General features: G+C 57.6%; 2 protein-coding genes across 4 annotated transcripts; both read right to left on the reverse strand.

The window, feature by feature from the left end:
* Nucleotides 1-3,015: 3,015 nt before the first annotated feature.
* EPO (erythropoietin) lies at nt 3,016-8,954 on the reverse strand. 3 transcript variants are annotated; one of them, XM_054995219.1, is made up of 5 exons: nt 7,959-8,954; nt 5,839-5,969; nt 5,495-5,554; nt 5,211-5,369; nt 3,016-4,223 (listed from the first exon to the last, which is right to left on the reverse strand). In XM_054995219.1, the coding sequence occupies exons 1-5, from the start codon at nt 7,969-7,971 to the stop codon at nt 4,080-4,082; spliced, it is 507 nt and encodes a 168-aa protein (XP_054851194.1). In that variant the 5' UTR covers nt 7,972-8,954; the 3' UTR covers nt 3,016-4,079. The 3 variants fall into 3 exon arrangements, with proteins under 3 accessions (XP_054851194.1, XP_054851193.1, XP_054851195.1); XM_054995218.1 differs by having other exon boundaries at nt 5,465-5,554; XM_054995220.1 differs by having other exon boundaries at nt 5,465-5,554; nt 7,741-8,954.
* Nucleotides 8,955-15,794: 6,840 nt separating this feature from the next.
* POP7 (POP7 homolog, ribonuclease P/MRP subunit) lies at nt 15,795-18,882 on the reverse strand. The gene is made up of 2 exons (XM_054995229.1): nt 18,539-18,882; nt 15,795-18,391 (listed from the first exon to the last, which is right to left on the reverse strand). Exon 2 carries the CDS (start codon nt 18,383-18,385, stop codon nt 17,987-17,989), a length of 399 nt encoding a protein of 132 aa, XP_054851204.1. The 5' UTR covers nt 18,386-18,391; nt 18,539-18,882; the 3' UTR covers nt 15,795-17,986.
* Nucleotides 18,883-18,951: the final 69 nt, after the last annotated feature.

An 18,951-nucleotide genomic window follows, 5' to 3' on the forward strand; every position in this document is an offset into this window, starting at 1 on the left:
TTCCCACCTGTGTTACAGTTGCCAACTCCTGGCTGCCGTATTTCTGGAGATTGGGGGAGTGGGGCATCGGAAGGGAGAGGTGTGGGGAAGGGCGGGGCCGCAGAGTTCGCTCTTCGAAGCAGCCATTTGGGGAGGTTTTTCTAGGGGAACTGATATCTCCCCACCGCACTCGGAGTCTGGCAGCCATCCCTGCCTTGCGGGTCTGGCCTTCTGGTTCTGCCGCTAGAGAGCCAACCCCCTAGGGAGAGGGCATTGGCGCCATTCACACAAGACTCTCCAAGCGCAAGCCCGGCCATTCGCAGGTCACCCCTCTGGCCCGTGCCGGTGGAAAGCTCCGCGGAAGAGCAACATGCTCAGCAAGGCCCTGGCCTTCCCTGGCGCTCTTTGGACTGGCTGCCACCTGCTAAAGGGCCCGAACGAGAAACATTTTCTTCCACCTTTGGAAGCCCAAGCTGAAGGCGCCTCAGGGCAGGGGGCAGTCGTGTGCCACGTGTGGAAAGGACCACAGGTCTGTGTGACTCGTGTGGGAAAGGCGGGCAGAAAACGCAGCCAAGAAACCAACTTTTACACCCAGCATGCGTGGAAGCCCCACGATGAGGCCCCGCGTACGAAGCACCCCGACTCTGAGACAGGCCCGACTCGAGGCCCGCGCCTTCTGGGGCTGCCCCCGGAGACACCGGACTCGCAGGGTCAGCGCTGCTGTTTACCTTGTGCAAGGAGAGGGCAGCGATAAAGCGGCTCCAGGGCCAGGCGGCCAGACTTGGTGGCACCAGAGGGGGTGGGGCTAACAAAGAGCCCCGCCCTCTTTTGTGAGGGCCCTCCCCTTGAAACTCTCCCCTCCTTTCACTGCCTCGCCCTTATAAAGGAAAGGGACTCCTGCCCCCTGGCCCTGGTCTCTCCCTGCTCAGGACGGGGGGGGGGGGAAGGGGCGCAGAAAATGTTGTGCCTATTTGTTGGACCAATTCCAGCCGACAGGGATCCGCGAGCCTTCGGGTTTCTCCAAAGTCTTCGTCACCTGTGCCAACTGAAGGCTGGCATGATGACACGCCAGTCCCAGCGCAATTCTTGTCCCTTCTAACCGGATTTTCCCGTGCCGTGGGTCAGAGGCGCCCTTTAACTTTCCTTTGCAAGTTTCCCAGTGTGGCAGTTGAGGGGTCTGTGCCTCGCCGGCGCATGTTCCCCGCGTCCCTGGCCATGAATTGTTTGCACCCACGTGGTGTCCAGGAAAGAGGCTTGTTTTCCCAAGATAAGAGGGATTTGACAGAGGGAATTTCAAGGACAGAAGTGAACCCAATTCCCTCTCTCTCTCTGGGCAGATCGCTTTACAGGAAGTCGCCCATCCGACCGGGACGCTGCCTGGGCTCGAACCATTTACCCCTGGGAACGGAAGGGACCAGAGAAAGCTCGGGGCTCCGCAGCCTGAGTCGGCTTGCACTCGCAGGGGGGCGAGGAGGGGTCTAAAAGGTTCGGAAAGGGGGAGGGGCTAGCTGGCCTGAGTACAACGGAAACGAATGGCAGTGGGGGAGGGGAGCAAATTCTCCAAAAATGCGCCTGGGCTGCGCTCAGGATCCGAGAGTGCCCCCCCGCCCCCCCAAATCTAACAGTGTGTTCTAAACCCATTACTTCTTGGTGCGCAGGCAGAAATGAGCCTAGGGCTCCCCCCCCCCATCTCTTTTCATTCTTGAGAACTGCCGGCCTCTTCTCCCTCCGCATCAGAGCACCCTCCCCACCCCAGGCCAGGTTCTCATTGCGATGCCAAAGCTAACTAGTTGTGGCATACTTTGAACCCAAGACCCTACCTTGTCCTCGCAGCCCTTCTGCAGATGAATCTCTCTTTGTTGTAAATGTTCTTTTTCAATAGACCACTGAACTGCAGGAGGGACTTACTAGGTTCGCTGGGCACGTTGCAATGGGCTGTGTGATCCAACGGTTAAAGCTGACCCTTCAGAGGACTGAGCCAGAATCGAAGCTGGCAGCTCTGGGAGCAACTGAGACTCGATTTGGCTTGGCAGCGGCGAGGCCACGAGCAAGGCCACGGCAAGGGAAGCAGCCTCCACGCCCCCATTTCACCCCCAGCCACACACAGTACATGACGAGGCCCACAGCAGCTGCAAAGTGGGTGGTCATATGGCTATGGACGTGGGAGGGGGCACAGGAGGGCCAAGAAACCTCACAGTAATAAACACTATCGATATTTTGTGTTTGTTAAGCTTTCAAATTACACTTCTTATCCTGTTTTCACACAGTCTAAAAGAGGTGAAGAAAATGGGAAAGGGTCTCTGAGCATGCACAGAATTCCTTTCCCTCCCTAACGCTGAATGCAGCCAGCTGCCCCCCATCATGAGGGCCAAGCAAAGGGTCCCCCAGATGGCAGGATTTACTGTCCTGCGTTCCTCTGCATTTATCAGAGTTCAGGGAGGGCCGGGGGGGGGGCAAGATGGATAACAACAACAACAACATTTTATTTCTATACCGCCCTTCAGGACAACTTAATGCCCACTCAGAGCGGTTTACAAAGTGTGTCATTATTATCCTTACAACAATCACCCTGTGAGATGGGTGGGGCTGAGAGAGCTCCAAGAGAGCTGTGACTGACCCAAGGTCACCCAGCTGGCTTCAAGTGGAGGAGTGGGGAATCAAACCTGGTTCTCCAGATTAGGGCCCCGCACTCTTAACCACTACAGCAAACTGGTATGAATTCAGCCCCCTCTTCACTGAGGAGACAGAACAAGGGGGGGGGGTGCTACTCTGCGCCACCTCACCTCCCTCACAGGGCTGTTGTGAGGAAAAATGGAATTGGGCAACAAACATGGCTCCTTGTGAAAATGGCAGGGTAAAAATAATTTTAAAATTCAAAATGTCGTAAGGCTTGGGAGGGCAGAGGGAAGCTCTGTTGGGGTGGATCTGAGGCAAGGCTCTCAGCAACTGGGCCTCTGACGCGGAAACAACAATGGAAACCAGGTCGCCCTGGGAAGCGAAACGATCTTTAATGAAGAGGAAAGAGATCGACCGAGCTGCCCCATCTGCCAAGGGACTCCTTCCCATCTCAAAGTCGACTTCCACCAAAGCTCTCATGAGATAAATATACAGAATATTTCACACCTTTAACTTAATATCAAATATAAACTCTCAGAAAGTCCCTGGAACAAAACTATACACGTATGTACAAAGACATCTCTGGAACAGGGTGCTGAAGTCCATTTTCCCCTTCTGAGAAACAGCCGCAAAACAACCCCTGGCTGGGCAGAGAAGTTCTCTGCAGCCCCATGGCAGCCGTCAATCACTTGTCTTGGCTTGAGCATGAGAACTGCCTCCCCTTTCCACTCTAAATGCCCCTTCCCAGCATTTATTTACATAAGACCTTTCCAAATGAAGCTGGTCTCCATTTATTCGATCTGCTCCTTTCTTTGGTAGACTTCAGGGAACGGCAGCTGTTGGGGCACGGGGGGGGGGGCGGGTGGAAGGGCCCTGCAAACTCACCCGGAGGAGGCCATTCTCCCAGAGGGCTGAGGCAAGAAGCCCCCGCGGGGCTGGCCCTGCTTCAGCCCTGGGCCACGTCAACAGTCGGTCCCACCGAGAGGAGGCCTGCCCAGGCGGCACCCCCGACCCCTGGAGCTGCGAGCCACACAGAGCGGGGCTGATGGGGTTAGCTGGCTCCAGGCCGCCTCGCGAGGCTTTAGGGTCCCTGGTGACGGGGGAATATTGGTTGGAATCCAGAACTTCCCCTCTCTGCTTGGAGCTGCAGGGCAGACGTGGACATTAGGCCTCCACCTGTTCCTGGCACAGCCCTGTGTCCGCCAGCTCCGGTTCCTGCACTCCTGAGTGGGGTGGGTGGGTGGGTGGGCCTGCAGGAGGGCCTGGCCGCTGCCCCTCAGGCCCCAGTCCTAGTGAGGGATGGGTTCCCCACGGACAGAGCAACTCCGTCCCCAGGGAGCCCTGGTGCGCATGCGTGCGTGTGCGCGGGTGCGTTTGTGCGGCTGAGGCTTGGCAGTCGGTCAGGCTACCACCTGGCAACACAGTGAGTCCCCCCCGCAACGGGGGCCGCAGGGCGAGTGGCGAGAGGAGCAAGCCTCCCGCTGTCACCTGGCGTAATTCCGACAGGCTTCAGTGATGTACAAGTTGGCTTTTCCACGAAGGAAGTTCAGGTAGATGCTGAGGAGCTTCTCCACTGTCCGGATGTTCAACGTGGGGGTCGGGGGCGTGTCCAGCAGTCTGGCGTCTGCCTGCAGGAGAGGTGCAGAGGGGGCTCAGGGGGCCGCAAGAGCCTTGGAGTTCAGACCTGGGCAGAATTCCCACCCCTGCCGCCTCAGCCCAGGACCTCCAGTTCTGCTGTCAGCGCTGCCATCCTAGGTCCACACCCAGCCTTACTCTCCTGTGCCCGTGGTTAGTGGAGGGGGGAGAGAAGAGGCAGGGGCTCAGCAAGAGGGCACCTGCTTTGCACCCAGAAGACCCTGGCTCGGCTCTGGCCCTCTGTTCTGCTCCCTTTACTCTCCTGCCCTTGCTTCAATGGGGGGGGGCCGCGGGGGATCTTCTCTTGAACCAGAGCCAAAGAGGGATAAATGGCTAGAGTGTGTTTTGCAGACCGAGGAAGAACCCTTGAACCTGCCCAGCCAACGGGGATTCAGAAGAGCGAGGCAACAAGAGAAGCTTTGGGGAATTGGCGTTTGCTTCTGGTGGATAGTTGCCAGAAAAGCAGCCTGCAGGGATGAAAATGTTTTGATTTATTTAAAAAGCCCTTTTGTCCTGCCTTTCTCCACAAGTGCCTCGCAGGGGCATCTCCCAGATTCTACTCTGGGTTCAGGACTCCTGGGCTGGGCCGCTAGGAAATCCCTCGTGTTCCTTCTCTTTCTGAAAACGGCCAGGTTTCTACCAAAGAGCCCACCCGCACTTCCAAAGGAGCCCGTCCCAGCGCTGATCTTTCATTAGGTTCGAATGAGGAATCCCCCACTTTTCCCTGGCCCCTCCCAGCATCCAAAATCCATGACTTTTATACACATAAGCTGGCTGGCAGTGAGACTGCGAAGTGCATAAATCTTTCCCCTTAGCTCTGGCTGAGTAATCCCGACGTGCCTGGATTATCACTTCCAAGCAGATTCCTCCTCCCTGTTAGCAGAGTGCCTCTAAGCATGTACAGAGAGCTTTTCTTTCCCCAGGCCTGCCTGGCTTCTGAAAGTCAACGGCCCCAGGCCCTCTTCCCCTTCAACGCTCACCTCCACGTTGACACTGCGAAGGATTTCCCTGACGCTGAGCAAGGCACTCCTCATCCTGGCCAGTTGATCCAGCGTGGCTGGGTGGCGCTCTTGGGCTTGGCTCAAGGCTGTCAGGAGCAGGGCCAGGCCGCCCCAGACCTCGGATGCCTGCCTGGCTCTCTGGCAGAGGGGGAAAGAAGCCCTCCGGTCAGGCGGACAGGGCCACGGGCAGGGCCTCAGGCCAGCCCACCCGCTCTCCCCCAGCTCCAACTTACAGTCATCATTTTCCACTCAAGAAAATTCACCTTGGTGTCTGGCACCTGGACAGTTTCCGACAAGCCACAGGAGGCAGCACAGACCCTCGCCTGCAAACAAAGGGAGGCCTCGTTACACCTGCGCTTTACGCTTCGAAGCGTGCTTCGTTGTCCTTGGGTCTCCCAAGGAACGCTGGAAATGGCAGCTTTCCAAATGCCGGGATGCTGCCGGAGGCAGCTTGCTTTGGACCACAGCAGCCTGAGAAACACGGACGAGGCTTGGCGGACAGATGTGCTGTCCAGAGACTGCTTGGACAGAGGACCCTCGCCCGAGGGGTGCTGAGGGGCGTGCAGGAAAAGGGGCACGGGTAAGTGAAATGAAGCGGGGTACGTACGATGTCTTGATCGGCCCACTGGGCTTCCAGGATGTACTTGTCCATGACTCGGGGGTCGCAGATGGGGTGCAATGGGGTGAGCAATGCTGGCGGGGCCAGGAGTTCCAACACTAGCAGGAAAGGAAAGAGCCCTGGGCAGCGGAGGAGAAAATACGGTCAGCTGGTGCTTGGGCCCGATCCTAGTTCATTTTCCGCTGCCACAACTATTCCTGTGCGACTGCCCCCAGTTGCCCGTGCCTGTTAGCCTCATACAGGCCTGTGAGTCAGTCTCACGTTGTCTTTCGCAAGCAACAAGATCTAGTTTTGCCTGTATCTGAAATTCCCCACAAGAGATTGAAGAGCAGCAAATTTCCAGTGTGCAGTTTCGAAAACGCCAGTTTTAGATTCTTAAACCACATTTTGGGGGGATGGGATCCTGATGCTGCCGACCTCCGTCCTGGCAGGTCTCCCTCCCCCCCCCCGGAACATTTTGCGAGGCTGCTTTGCCCTCCTTGAGGTAGCACATGCCCTGCTGGCTCTCAGGGCTTGGCACGCTTTGCTTCTGTGCTGTTGTGTAAGCTGGTCGCTTTGCAACACTGTGTTACAAACGGGGAGCGAAGGCGACACGGTGCAGCCCGATCTTGTCCGATCTTGGAAGCCAAGCGAGGTCAGCACCAAAGAAGACTTTACAGAGCAAGCCGGTGGCAAACCACCTCTGCTTCTCCCTTGCCTTGAAAGCCCTTTGCTGGGGCCGCTACAGGTTGGTTACGACTGGACGGCACAGCCCGGGCTGCCGGGCTGCTTCTCCGCAGAGGCCATGCTGGACCCTGTGGGCCTCCTCTTCACCTCCTGCTCCGTATTTGGGTCTTTCCCCCTTTCCTTCCTGAGCCCGTGCCGAGAATCCCAGCAGGGATCCCCCTTAGGCCTCCCTACAGCTTCCCCTTGCTGGCAGGAGCCCAGAGCGGGGCATGGGAAGCCTCCGCACCCGAGCAGCGAAGGCCCAGTTCCACTCTCATCTCTGCTGTGCCTCACTTGGGGGCCCAGGCCTGAAGCAAGGTACTACCCTCACTTCCCACTACCAGCACTTGCCATGGAAGCGAGAATGATACTGGACTCCTCTGCAGGGCTGTTGTAAGGATGCCTGAGGTATTGTTTTGGGAGCCCTGTCAATGTGCCACAAACATGCTGCGCTGTTCACTTTCTTAAAATGGCATCATAGCTCCGTATTTACAGCCCTCTTCTCTCTTCAATGGACACCCAAAGAGGCTCACATCATCATTCTCCCTCCTCCGCTTTATTCTTATAACAACCACCCTGTGAGGTAGGCTAGTCTGAGAGAAGAGAGTCTGTCCCCAAGATCACCGTGTGAGCTCCCAGGGCAGAGGGGGATTTGGATCGCAGTCTCCTGGGTCCTAGTAGGGCCCTCCTCACATGCCACTGGCTGTCTGGATGAGCAAAGAAGCCTCCTCTGCCAGAGCGCCCTGGTATGCCTCAGGACCTGGTCCCAGCACCAGGGCATGTTCCTTGCACACGGAAGGTCCCAGGCGCAGCTTGGCGTCTCCAGCGAAAGGGATGGCAAGCAGCAAGGGCCCCTGTCTGTGCTCGAGACCCCACAGAGCAGTCGCTGGTTGGACAGGCAAGACGGACTAAGGGCAGAAGGCAGTTTCATCTGCTCCGTCTGGAAGGGTCCGTCTCATCAGCGACCCCAAATACGGACTCAGGAACCCTGGAAGGAAGATGCCCCCTCCTGCACCGTGACTCCAACTCCCCCAAAGAAGTCAGGGGCATCAGCTCCTGCCTGGGCCTCCTTTAGCCACAAGGCCTCCCTCTTCAGGGGTCCCAGGCACCCCTGCTCTGCTCTTCCGGAACACCAGCCCCACTCCCCCCAAACGGCCCTGCTGTGTGCCACGGCTGCCTGCCTACTCTCTAGCAGCCTGCGGAGGGTCTTGTGCCGATGAGACCTCAGCAGCCTGGCCTAGATCCCTTCGCGCTCCGAGATCTCCTTTCCCTGAGCTAGGAGCTCGCTGCTTCTGCCGCTGGCCCGTTTCCTTTGGCACTCGCCCAATCCCGATCGATCGCTGTGGCTGGCACCCTGAAGATGACCTCCCCCTTGGCAGCTGCAGGAGAGAGCGCTTACTCACCAGATATCCCCATAGCCAAAACTTCATGGTCCTAGAGACTAGCGGACCCCGCCTGCTCCATCGCGGGCCATTGGTGGTGATTTTGGTGCGGCCAACCGGACGGGCTCTCGGTCCCAGGAAGGAAGGGCAGGGGGGTCACTCTCTCTGCCTCCCCCCACCTTCTCCAGACGGCAGGAAGTTCGACCAGCTTGTCGAGGAAAGACTTTGGAGCAGATCAGCAGCAATCGGCGGAGCCAGCTGCGTGTGCCCTGGAACGTGGTCTTGTTGCCGGCCCTCGGCACATCTGGTGAAACAAGCCTCTTCGCCAACACCCAGCCTCTCAGAGGGCCCGGGCATCCCCTTCTGAAGAGCACCGCAGGCGGACCTTCCCCTGCTTGCCTCTTTGGATCACCACGAACAGCAACGCTGCCATCCTCCCTTGCGGAGAGGTCTGAGCACAGGAAAGCTTTCAGCACTCTCCGCCTGCGCCCCGGCTGGGGCTATGCATGCAGCCTGGTTTCCTAGCTGAGCTTGCTCCTGGAAAGAGAGACCCCCCCTCTTTTCCCTTTGCAGACCCCAGAGGTTGCCAGCCGCCCCACCAGATGCACGAGGCGCGGTTAATGTTTCATCCGCCTGGTCTCTTTGCTCCCAGTGCCCGAGGTCGCACTCGCACTCTCTCCCACCCCCCTTCCCTGCACACCCTCGCTTCGCTGACGGCAGGAATGCCTCTGGACAGGCCCTGGAAGAGATGGGCAATTTTCCTCAGCAGGCCGGAAGGCAAAGGAGTTTCCTCCCGCTGGCAGCGGAGCATTGGAGAAAAGGCCCATGCAAGGCCAAGCACGTCGTCGGCGCTGGCCAAGGGCCAGCCGCAGGTTGAGGTGTGAAAGGGGCAAAGGTCACGCGGGGTGCCAGAAAGGGCGTGTGGATGACCACGTCCCAAGGAAATCGGAAACCCAGTTGCCAAGGAGGTGACTATGCCGCACGTCTGGCCGTCGGCGACGCCTTGGCCAAAGAACCAGCAAGTCGCCTCCTCCGGGACGCACCTGAACTGAGGACCCAGGAGTCTGAGGACAGCAACCAGCCCCTGAGGAGCCCCCCCTCTCTCACGCAGTCCAGGGGTGCCTGGCCTCGGCCGGCCCTTCTGTGGCCCAGTCCCTGCCCCGAGCTCAGACCCCTCCCCTGCCCCAGTGAGGAAAAGGGGCCTTGGCGCCCCACCCCGTCCCAGGGCAGCATCCTGGCCTGTTTGGTGCTTGCTTTGATCCGGCTGGCTCCCTTGTTAGGCAAGACCCACCAGTGCAGACCCGTATCCCGCCTGACCCAGCGCTGCGACTCCCGACGGCCAGCCTGATCCAGCCCCCGTTTGGCAGGATCAGGCCTTCTCCCAGTTACACCTTTTCACAAAGATCAGATTTGGAACATAACAGTCCCAGCCGCCACCCCCACCCCCCCGGGTGCCCCATGTTCAGGCCCTGCATGGCAGACAGACATCCAACAGGTAAAGCTTTCTACGCTGTTGCCTTTTCTGTTTGCTGGAGGGTCGTTAAATGCAGAATCTCTAATAGTTCAAAGTTATAATCCTGCAAATCGAGCAAGAGTCTTCGGCTCACCTCTTGGCCCTGCTTATGGGGAACAGCAGGACGAAGCGTGCGGCACTGGCAGAAAAAGGCAAACCCCCGGCCGGAGATGGTGGGCAGCCGCACTGGAGACAAGCGCCCTTTTACAGACCTGTGGCAAAGCTGCACTGGGAATACGATGTGCAGTTCTGCTCACAAAAACGGGGATTGCAGAACAGGAAAAAGCGCAAAGAATGATTCAGAGGTTGGAGCACCTTTCCTATGAGAAGAGGCCAAGATTTGGGGGCTTCTTAAGGTGGAGAAAAAGTGCCTGAAAGGGATCAGTTAGAAGATTACACGGTGGAGGAAAAGGGGAGGGAGAGAGACAGTGCGCGGACATGGGGTCAGCTAAAAAGACTGACTTGGCAGGAATTTCAGGACAGATAAAAGGGAGTACCTCAGAGAATGATTCCTGGAATTCACTGGCAGAAAATGCAGTAGCAGCCCCCCCAGCAGACTATTAAAAGGGATTAGGCACGAAAGCTCTATCCATGTCTATTAGCCAAGAGAGTTAAACTGAACCTCCATGTCCAGGAGCAGTGTACCCCTGAATACCAGACGTTGGAGGTCAACAGAGTGTTGGGGAAATTGTTGCCTTTTGGTTCTGCCTATGGGCTTCCAGATGGGGGTCTCTGGTCGGATGTCTAGGAAGCAGATGTGGGCTAGATGCACATTTCTACCAAGCCCCTGACTCTTTAAAAAGCCTAGGGGCCAACAGCCCTGTCTCAAGCAGGTCCCGTGCCCCAAGATTCCAAGCAGGGAAACAGACTGGGAGAAGGCTCCACTTTCGAGGGTCTGGGGATGCCTGTGCCCCTCTGTGGGAATTCTTCACCCTTCCCTTCTTTGTTCAGAGCAGACCTTGGCTTGGCCCCCCACCACATTGCTGTCTGACTCAAAATGCTGGCCAAACCAAGCATGTATCCCCAGGGCTGGTGCGCCATGTTCCCAGCTATCACTGTGTCCTGAACAAAGCCCAGCCCTGCCAAGATTCCCCTGGCTCATCACGGGCAAGGCTGGCAGCAGCCTCTGCCAGCTGCCTCTGGAAAACACAGCCTAACAGGCGGGTGCGTACCTTTGGGGAGGTGCTATTGATTCTCATACTGCATTTGCTTGGGGAGGGTGGCTAGGAGACCACAACAACAGTGCACACGCACCCTGCCAGGTGACCTCATGGACCTCAGGGGTGCTTCTCGAGCCCAAATGAAATGAAAACAGGGAGGCAGCGGCACAATCACAGCTCTCCTGCCTAGAGGCAGACTCCGCCTCGCCTCCTCTGACGGGCAGTGGCTCTCCAGGGCCTGAAGCCTTTCCCTGCACTGGACGTCAGAGAGCCTTTAGTGGACATGCAATCTTCTTTCCTATAAGGGCCTCCAGGTTTCTCTTTCCGCTGTTTATTCTCACAACAACCCTGCAAGTGGTACCAGATCATGGTCACCAAGCGTCACAGCAGAGGGGACATTTGCCTTCAGGTCTCCCAGCTCAGGTCTTTCTTGGCACTCTAACCAGTACCCCACACAATTGCTCTTATGCTAGGGACTGAAACTGGAAATTTCTGCTGCCTGCCTGGCAGGTTCTGCCCTCCAATGTTACTCCTGGGGTCTGGGGTGGGTTAGGGGCTCTGGATCCATTTTGTTCTTTACTCAGCAGTTTGCAGTTGAACATTATAATCTGCAGATAGAATTAAAATTGAGACAATTTTTATTTTACTTCATTTATACTCCGCCTCTCTTCCCAATGGGCACTCAAGATGACTTACATTGTTCTCCATTTTGTCCTCCCAACAATCCTTTTGAGGTCGGTTCAGCTGAGAGAGGGGAGACTGTCCCCAAAGTCACCCAACAAACTTCCATGGCAGAGCAGAGATTCGAACCTGGAGATCCCAGATCTGAGTCCAACACTCTTAACTGCTACACCAGGCTGGCTCTTAATTTGCATATATTTGCACAATATACTCCCCAGGTTTGGAGCAAACTACGCTGAGAAGCAAATCAACACCACCAGAGTTGTATTTTTTCCGTCTTAGAAATCTTGGCAGCTGTCTCACGTTTTTCAGTCTTCTCGATATACTGAGAAGATGCTGAACTGTGCAACCCGTTATAACTTGAGCTTTTGCTTCTTGCAGCTCTCACAGCCACCGCTGGAACCACCTCGGCACATGTTCGCCCAGCGCCTTTTTCTTCCACCTCTGCTGCTCATAGCCATTGCAACATCACGCAGCAGTGAGTCCCGCTGGCTAGAGATGCACAGCATAAAGCTAAAGAGTTCCTTTTGCTTGTGTGAAGGCTCTGTTGTGTGAAGGGGGTGCTGGACAAAATAGTCTGGGACCATCCACTGATCTACCAAGTAAAATGAAGCCCCCGCACACAGCCAGGCCCAAAGAGCCCCCCCCCACAGATTGCTGGGCTCTTGCATGCTTCCAAGCCCCCCCCCCCCCCTGTCCTGCAGGCAGCCACTGTGTCTGATCTAGCAACAGGCTATTGTTACGGGGCTTCCTCCAGAGGTGAGGTGATGGGAAATCCATCTTTCATGTCCCCAGCAAGGAGAGGAGACCAGCCGGCGCTGAGCTGACCCCAGCTTGAGACCACGGCCACTGGCAGGAGTTATGTCACCCCTGAGGCTGCTTCCCATCCCCACACATCAGAAGTGCTGCCAGCAGGCTGCGAGTCTGAGGAGGGTGTGTGGCGGGGCAGCTCTCCACCCGCCTTTCTCTCCGCCTGAATGCTCCCCTCTCACATCTGACTGGGCTGCTTCTGGCTTCTGCAGGGGAGCCTAGACTTCACCCCCGCTCCCTGTTCAGCAGCCACACAGCCCAATAGAGTGACTGGGAATTCCTTCAGGTCCCTTTCCCCTGCCATAGATCCAGAGGAGTTAGTCGTGATAGTCTGTAGTCACAAAGTAGTAGAGTCCAGTAGCACCTTTAAGACTAACCAACTTTATTGTAGCATAAGCTTTCGAGAACCACAGCTCTCTTTGTCAGATGCAACTTTATTGTAGTATAAGCTTTCGAGAACCACAGCTCTCTTTGTTAGATGCAACTTTACTGTAGTATAAGCTTTCGAGAACCACAGCTCTTTGTCAGATTCAACTTTACTGTAGTATAAGCTTTCGAGAACCACAGCTCTCTTTGTCAGATGCAACTTTACTGTAGTATAAGCTTTCGAGAACCACAGCTCTCTTTGTCAGATGCAACTTTACTGTAGTATAAGCTTTCGAGAACCACAGCTCTCTTTGTCAGATGCAACTTTACTGTAGTATAAGCTTTCGAGAACCACAGCTCTCTTCATCAGATGCATCTGACAATGTGTCTGACGAAGAAAGCTGTGGTCCTCAAAAGCTTATGCTACAATAAAGTTGGTTAGTCTTAAAGGTGCCACTGGACTCTTTACTATTTTCCAGGTAAAAAACCAAGGCCAGGAGACAGCCCACTAGCAGGGTTGCCAACTTTGGGTTGGGAAATTCCTGGAGATTTGGGGGTGGAGCCTGGGAGGAGGGTCCTCAGGGCCACAGAATCCACCCTCTGAAGCTGCCATTATCTCCATGGGACCAGGTAGAATTCCAGGGCAACGTCAGGCCCCGCCTGGAACCAGAGGCGGCTGGGCAGGGCGTGTGTGTGCTTGGCCTTAAGAGGCCTCAGAGCCAAGGCCAGTCGATGACCCAAGCCACTAGTCCTTCCCCTGCAAGTCGGGAGTCTCAGTCTTGAAAACATTCTTGCCTCCCTGTAGTCCCCCTTCCTCTGAGAGCACAAGAATTTATTTAAATAGTTATACCCTGCTTTTCTTCCCAAGGGGGATCCAGAGCGGTTTATAGTGTTATTCTCCACCCCTCCGTTTTATTCTCCCAACAACTCCCCTGTGAAGTAAGTTAGGCCGAGAGCGTGACTGGCCCAAGGTCACCTAGTGACCTTCTGTGGCAGAGTGGGGATTCGAACCCAAGTCTCCCAGATCCTAGCCCAACATTCCAGCCACCGGTGACTCTCGTCTCCCTTTGCTCTGGACTAGCAGCTGCCCCTCTGCCATGGCATCCTGGTGCCTCGGCTCACACTCTTCCCGTGCGGCATCCTGCTTGTAAGTTCCAGGACTCTGGAGGTCTGGGTTCAAATTCCCCTTCCCCGGGAACCTTGGACCAGCTGTTCTCTCTCAGCCTACTAACCTGTGTGTAAAGTGCTGTCAAGTTGTGACCCACTTCTAGCAAGACCAGAGAGGCATGGAGACGGTTTGCCTTGGGCCAGCCTAGCCTACCTCAGAGGATTGCTGTGAGCCTGAAACGGAGAAGGGGAGAGAGAGGGTCATTGCCCCGAGTGTGGCTGCTGCTGAAGAGGCAGGATAACAATTGCTCTCGCATGCGGCACGTTGCTTCTTTCTCAGCCCCCCCCAGAATTGCGTAACAGGCAGGAACAGAGGCAGAGCCTGCTTTCCACATCACTCTGCAGCAGGAAACGGCGCAGCTGTTGGATTTCTGCCTGCCCAGCAAGAAACAAAAGGTGGTCACTGGCCTCTGAGAAAATCCACGCTGCCTCCCCTCTCTCCAAAGAACTCAGGAGTCCTGATCCCGTCATCCTCTACTCTTCATTAAAACCGATGCTTCTCCCAGAGAACCCAGGAGTCCAGGTGCCCCTTCCCCCCCCCCCCCGTGCTCAAACCTGCTAGGTGCCCAGACCTCTCAAGATCGAAAACGGGACTCGGGAGTCCTGACCCCAGCCTCCCATGTTCCACCCAGTGCTTTTTCCACCCTACTTCTGGGCACAGGCCAAGGAGCTTGGTGGCTCCTAGCAGTCATACGTGCCGGCCAGCACACGCAGAAGCCTTGATCTGCCGACCTGGCAGCCGGCTCCATCGATCCTGGCCCTGTCCCCAAACAGGACCTGCGCCGCATGGCGCCAGAGACAGAGACAGATCAACCAGGTCAGGCGGGAAGGCTGACCTCTGACCTCAGCCTCCCAGGGCCTCCTCCAGTACATCAGAAGGGAAGCAGGGTCTAGTGGCTACAGCATGATCTTGCTGCTTCTCTGCCCTCCTGCCTTCTTAAGTTTCCTGCCATATTTGTTTTTAATGTCCTCTTGTAGTCCTGGAAGGTAACAGAAAAAGCTCCCTCCATCCTCACAATGGTCCCCTGAAGGAGGTCACTATCATGCCCATTTTACAGATCAGGAACCAAGCACAGACATGACTCATGACGGTGTAGGGATCGGAAGGCAGCCTGCCTCATACATACAGAGCACCTCTGAGCACTGCGCCACTCTCACTCCCATCCTAAAGTCTCAGCCGAGACCACCACAAGAAGTTTCTAGTCCTCATTTATATTGCAGACCCTTTTCCACAACCTTGCCTAGCAGTGCTTTCCTTCAAAACTCACTTCCAAATCCATCTCTCTCTTGCTAGCCTACCTTGGAGGAAGGTGGCAATTGAGGCTGGAAGGCACAAAGCAGCCTGGAGAGCTTCCCCTCTTCCTCAGAAGCCAAAGATGCCAAACCAAGGGTCACGCAGATGGAAAACTTCTTCCTGGGACACATTCATAATCTGTGGAACTATGGCTGTTGTGGGTTTTCCGGGCTGTATTGCCGTGGTCTTGGTTCTTGTTCCGAAGTGTTTCCAATCTCCGGGTCTGTTGGAATGTTTCCTCCCCGTAGAGGTGTTCGATGTATTGTCGAAGGCTTTCACGGCCGGAGAACGATGGCTGTTGTGGGTTTTCCGGGCTGTATTGCCGTGGTCTTGACCAAGACCAAGACCACGGCAATACAGCCCGGAAAACCCACAACAGCCATCGTTCTCCGGCCGTGAAAGCCTTCGACAATAAATCTGTGGAACTCTCTGCCCGAGGATACCACATTGGCCACTAGATAACTGGCTTGGGAAAAGGGTTAAGCGTATGATCTGTGGGGTCTAGTGGGCAACTAGCCACCGGAGCTGGCAGCGCCGTCCCCCTGCTCCCAGCGAGGCATCATGAACGGCCTGATGTTGTACGGACTTTTCCCATCAGGCTTTGCAGGCAAACTCCCCAGAACATCTGGCTGCCCCACTAAGAGGCCTGCCTCAGCGGGATCATCAACGAGAACCCGGGCTGAGCTCTCCGTCTGGGCACACCGGCTCTCATCTGCTCTCTGCTACCAGCCCACCGCGATAGTCCTAAACCAAGCCATGCCCTCCCAGATCCATCAGCACATGGGGCAGAGTGCTACGCATGTTGTAGGGGTGGTGTAGAGTGCAAGATGCTGCCAGTGCTAAATAAACACGACAGATCACTGTGAATTAGTTTACTATTTATTCCAATCCAGTTTTGTTGCATGTACATGCGTGAAAGTCATCATATTTAATCTAAGGGACATAAAGAAAAGCTGCTTAAAAACAAAGGTAAAGTCCGGAACAGATTTTGATACCGTCTCTTGCACCCATCCCGTTGTTGGGAATTCTTTCCCCTCACACTAGGAGGCTCCATGGAGAGTGTGTCTAGCCAACTGCAGAGTACCTTGGCTTCGTGCAGTTTTCAAATAAATCATGCCTTGATTTGGTAACACTTAATAAATGCACTTATATACCACTCTCCTAGACAAATCAGTGTGGTGAACAAAGTCTGTGTCATTATTATCGCCACAACACAGCTGGAGAGCGGGGCGAAGAGGAGGGGCTGCCCCAAGGCTGCCGGCTGAGCTCGTGGTGAGAGTGGGAGTCGAACCAGCAGAGGGCTGATCCACAGTCCAGCCACTTAACCTTTATGCTACCACAACTTGAAGTCTTCGCTCAGAATCCAGGTTTCCGCCGCTGCCTCTGGAGTGGAGGGGATGCAGGAAAGTCCTCCACTGCCCCGGGACACTTTTCTTGCCAGTCTGGGGAGCCACATTGTGGACCCTTCCCCCAAGAATTCTTTCTCGGGAGCATCCTGGGAAAATGGGGTACTAAGTGTCAGGGAGAATCCCGGGGGCTCCTTCGGATCACAGAATTCTGAACAGCAGGCTGAACGGAGGCCCAACCCGAGCCAGGGAACCCCCGACTTAATTTCCTGTGATAAAACTTGGCCATGGAGAATATCTGCAGTAATAGCCAAGAGTTTCCACACATACACAGAAGGCTGCCCCCTCTACACTGCGCTACCTCCATTCCCCTGCGTTCAGGAATGCAAGAAAGGGTGCCTCCACATTGAGAGGGGCCTCTTCTCCATGGCAACCGACTCCCCACATGCCCCACTCCCTGGATCTCCAAGGGCACGTAGGAGCCGCTTCTTGTGCCACTGGAAATGTTTTGGGATCCCCTATCTTATCAGAAGATTGTGTCAGGACACACATGGCAAACACATTTTGACTGGCCGTGTGAGAATGCCAGTCCGGTGGAAAAAGTTATTTCCGACACAGCCTGATAAAGCTGTCTTCCAACACGTAAATGCGAGGACAAGACGGAGAAGATGCTCTTGGGATTCGTGGCCAAGATTCAAACCCGCACCTCCCCCCCCCCACAGAAAGATAGCTTTGCTTGCACCATGCGGCCCCTTCCCCCAGATCCCCCCCACGCAGGCAAAATAGAAGCATTAATGGGAGACAAAGTCCCGTGAACTTGAGATCTAACAGCCCCCCAACAGTTCTGTTCACAAGCAAAGGGGTGAGAACCATGGACACCCTCTCCCCCCCACCCCCAACAAGCACAGAAGAAGAGGCAGCGCGAGCAAGGAGGGGCCAGAAGGGCAGATGCAGCACCCTCCAGCGCCAGTCATGCTCTGTGTGCCCTCTCTTTGCTCGACCCACAACAGCTCTGCTTCCTGGAGAATGCCTGTTTTGCACAGGGCTGGCAGGCAGCCTAGCCTTCCGTGTACATCGGACCCGGCCACCGACAGGCTTGTCCGGGAGGTTCTAGCTGAGAACCACCGGCTTTGCCGAGTACCCGAGTGCAGGAGGCTTCTGCAACGCAAGTCATGCCGGAAGCCATCTTACAGGAGCAGCCCGTGTGCTTCCAGAGCCACCTTTTTTTGCCCGGAAAAGTCCCGAGGGCTGCCCCAGATTGTGTGCACAGAGCGGGGACGCGGAAGTGAAGAGGCCGGTCCAGGAGGCGCCCTCGGAAGTGCCGGCATCGCCCTGGCCAGCAGCCGCAGTCCGCCCGCGGGAAGAAAGGCCCCGAGGCTGAACTCCTCCTCCGAGGCTTTGAGGGCCAGAAGCCACCGGAGGCGGAGCGGGCGCCCTGGCCAGCAGGCAGCGCTCGGCGGCAGAAGCGACGCCCCGGGGCTCGGTCTGGCCGAGGCCTCCCCCAAGCCTCGCTCGAGCCCCCGAGGCGCCGTTCGCCCTGCAGCCGGGGGCCGACGGCGACGGGGTGGGCCGCCCCCGGGGCGCTGCCAGCCGAGCAGCCCCGCCCGGGAGAAGCGCCCACAGCCGGGCGCCCCGGAAACGCGGCCCCGCCCAGCCCCGGGAAGCCTTTCTGGCCCGGCCCGGCCGCCCCGGGGCTCCCGTCGGGGGCGCGCTCAGTGGGGCGCGGCGCGGCAGACGCGGATGTGGATGGCGGAGTTGTTGCGGGTGCGCGCCTGCGGCTCGTCGCTGTCGCCCTCCGGCTCGGCCGCGTCGGCCAGCTCCACGGTGGAGGTGTGGGCCGCCAGGCGCAGGGCGCCGCCGCCGGTGGCCTCCAGCTGCAGCGCGATGTTGATGGCGCGGTTGATGGCCAGGCCCAGGCCGTGGATGCACAGCTCGGCGCAGCCGCCGCCGCCGCCCGCGCCCGGCGCCAGCAGCTTCTGGCAGCGGCTCAGCTGCGCCTTGAAGTCCGTCTTCATGTTCACGTACACGTCGCTCCGGCGGCGGGGCAGGCGGCGGGGCAGGCGGCGGCGCAGGGCGCGCTCCGCCTCCGTCGGGGGGCCCGCCTCGGCCATGGCGCTCTGCGGGAAGGAGAGGGGGCAGAAGGCACCGGTCAGCTCCGGCCCAAGCGCGGCTGCCCGCCCGGCCCGGCCCAGCCCAGCCCAGCCCAGCCCAGCCCGTCCCGTCCCGTCCCGTCCCGTCCCGGCCTCCCCCGGCCCCCGCCGCACCTCCGCACGCCGCGCAGCCAGCAGCCCGGGCAGCTCCTCGCCGCTTCCGCTTCCGCTGCGCGCACAGGATTTTCGGGCACGCCCCTGGGGGCGCGCGCGGAGGCCGGCCGGCTCCTTCCCTCGCGGCCCGGCGGCGTCCCAAGCGCGGTGGTGGCGGCCCGGCTCTCTTGGCAGGGACCGGCGAGCTCCGCTCCTCCCGCGGCCGGTGCGGGCCCGGGAAGCCCTGCAGGGCCGGTCTGCCCGCGTGGAAGGCGGATCGGCCCGCGGGTGCAGCTGCACGTGTGCAGTGCGAGCGGCGCCCGGCGGGCTGCACGTGGGAACTGCGGAGCCCCCGCCCCACCCGCGCGCCTCCCGCCCCCTCCCCCGGGCGGCGCAGAAGGCGGGCCGAGGAGCTGCTGCCCCGCCCCCCAGGC

The sequence above is a fragment of the Eublepharis macularius genome, chromosome 12, assembly GCF_028583425.1.
Source record: "Eublepharis macularius isolate TG4126 chromosome 12, MPM_Emac_v1.0, whole genome shotgun sequence".
Classification (NCBI taxonomy): domain Eukaryota; kingdom Metazoa; phylum Chordata; class Lepidosauria; order Squamata; family Eublepharidae; genus Eublepharis; species Eublepharis macularius.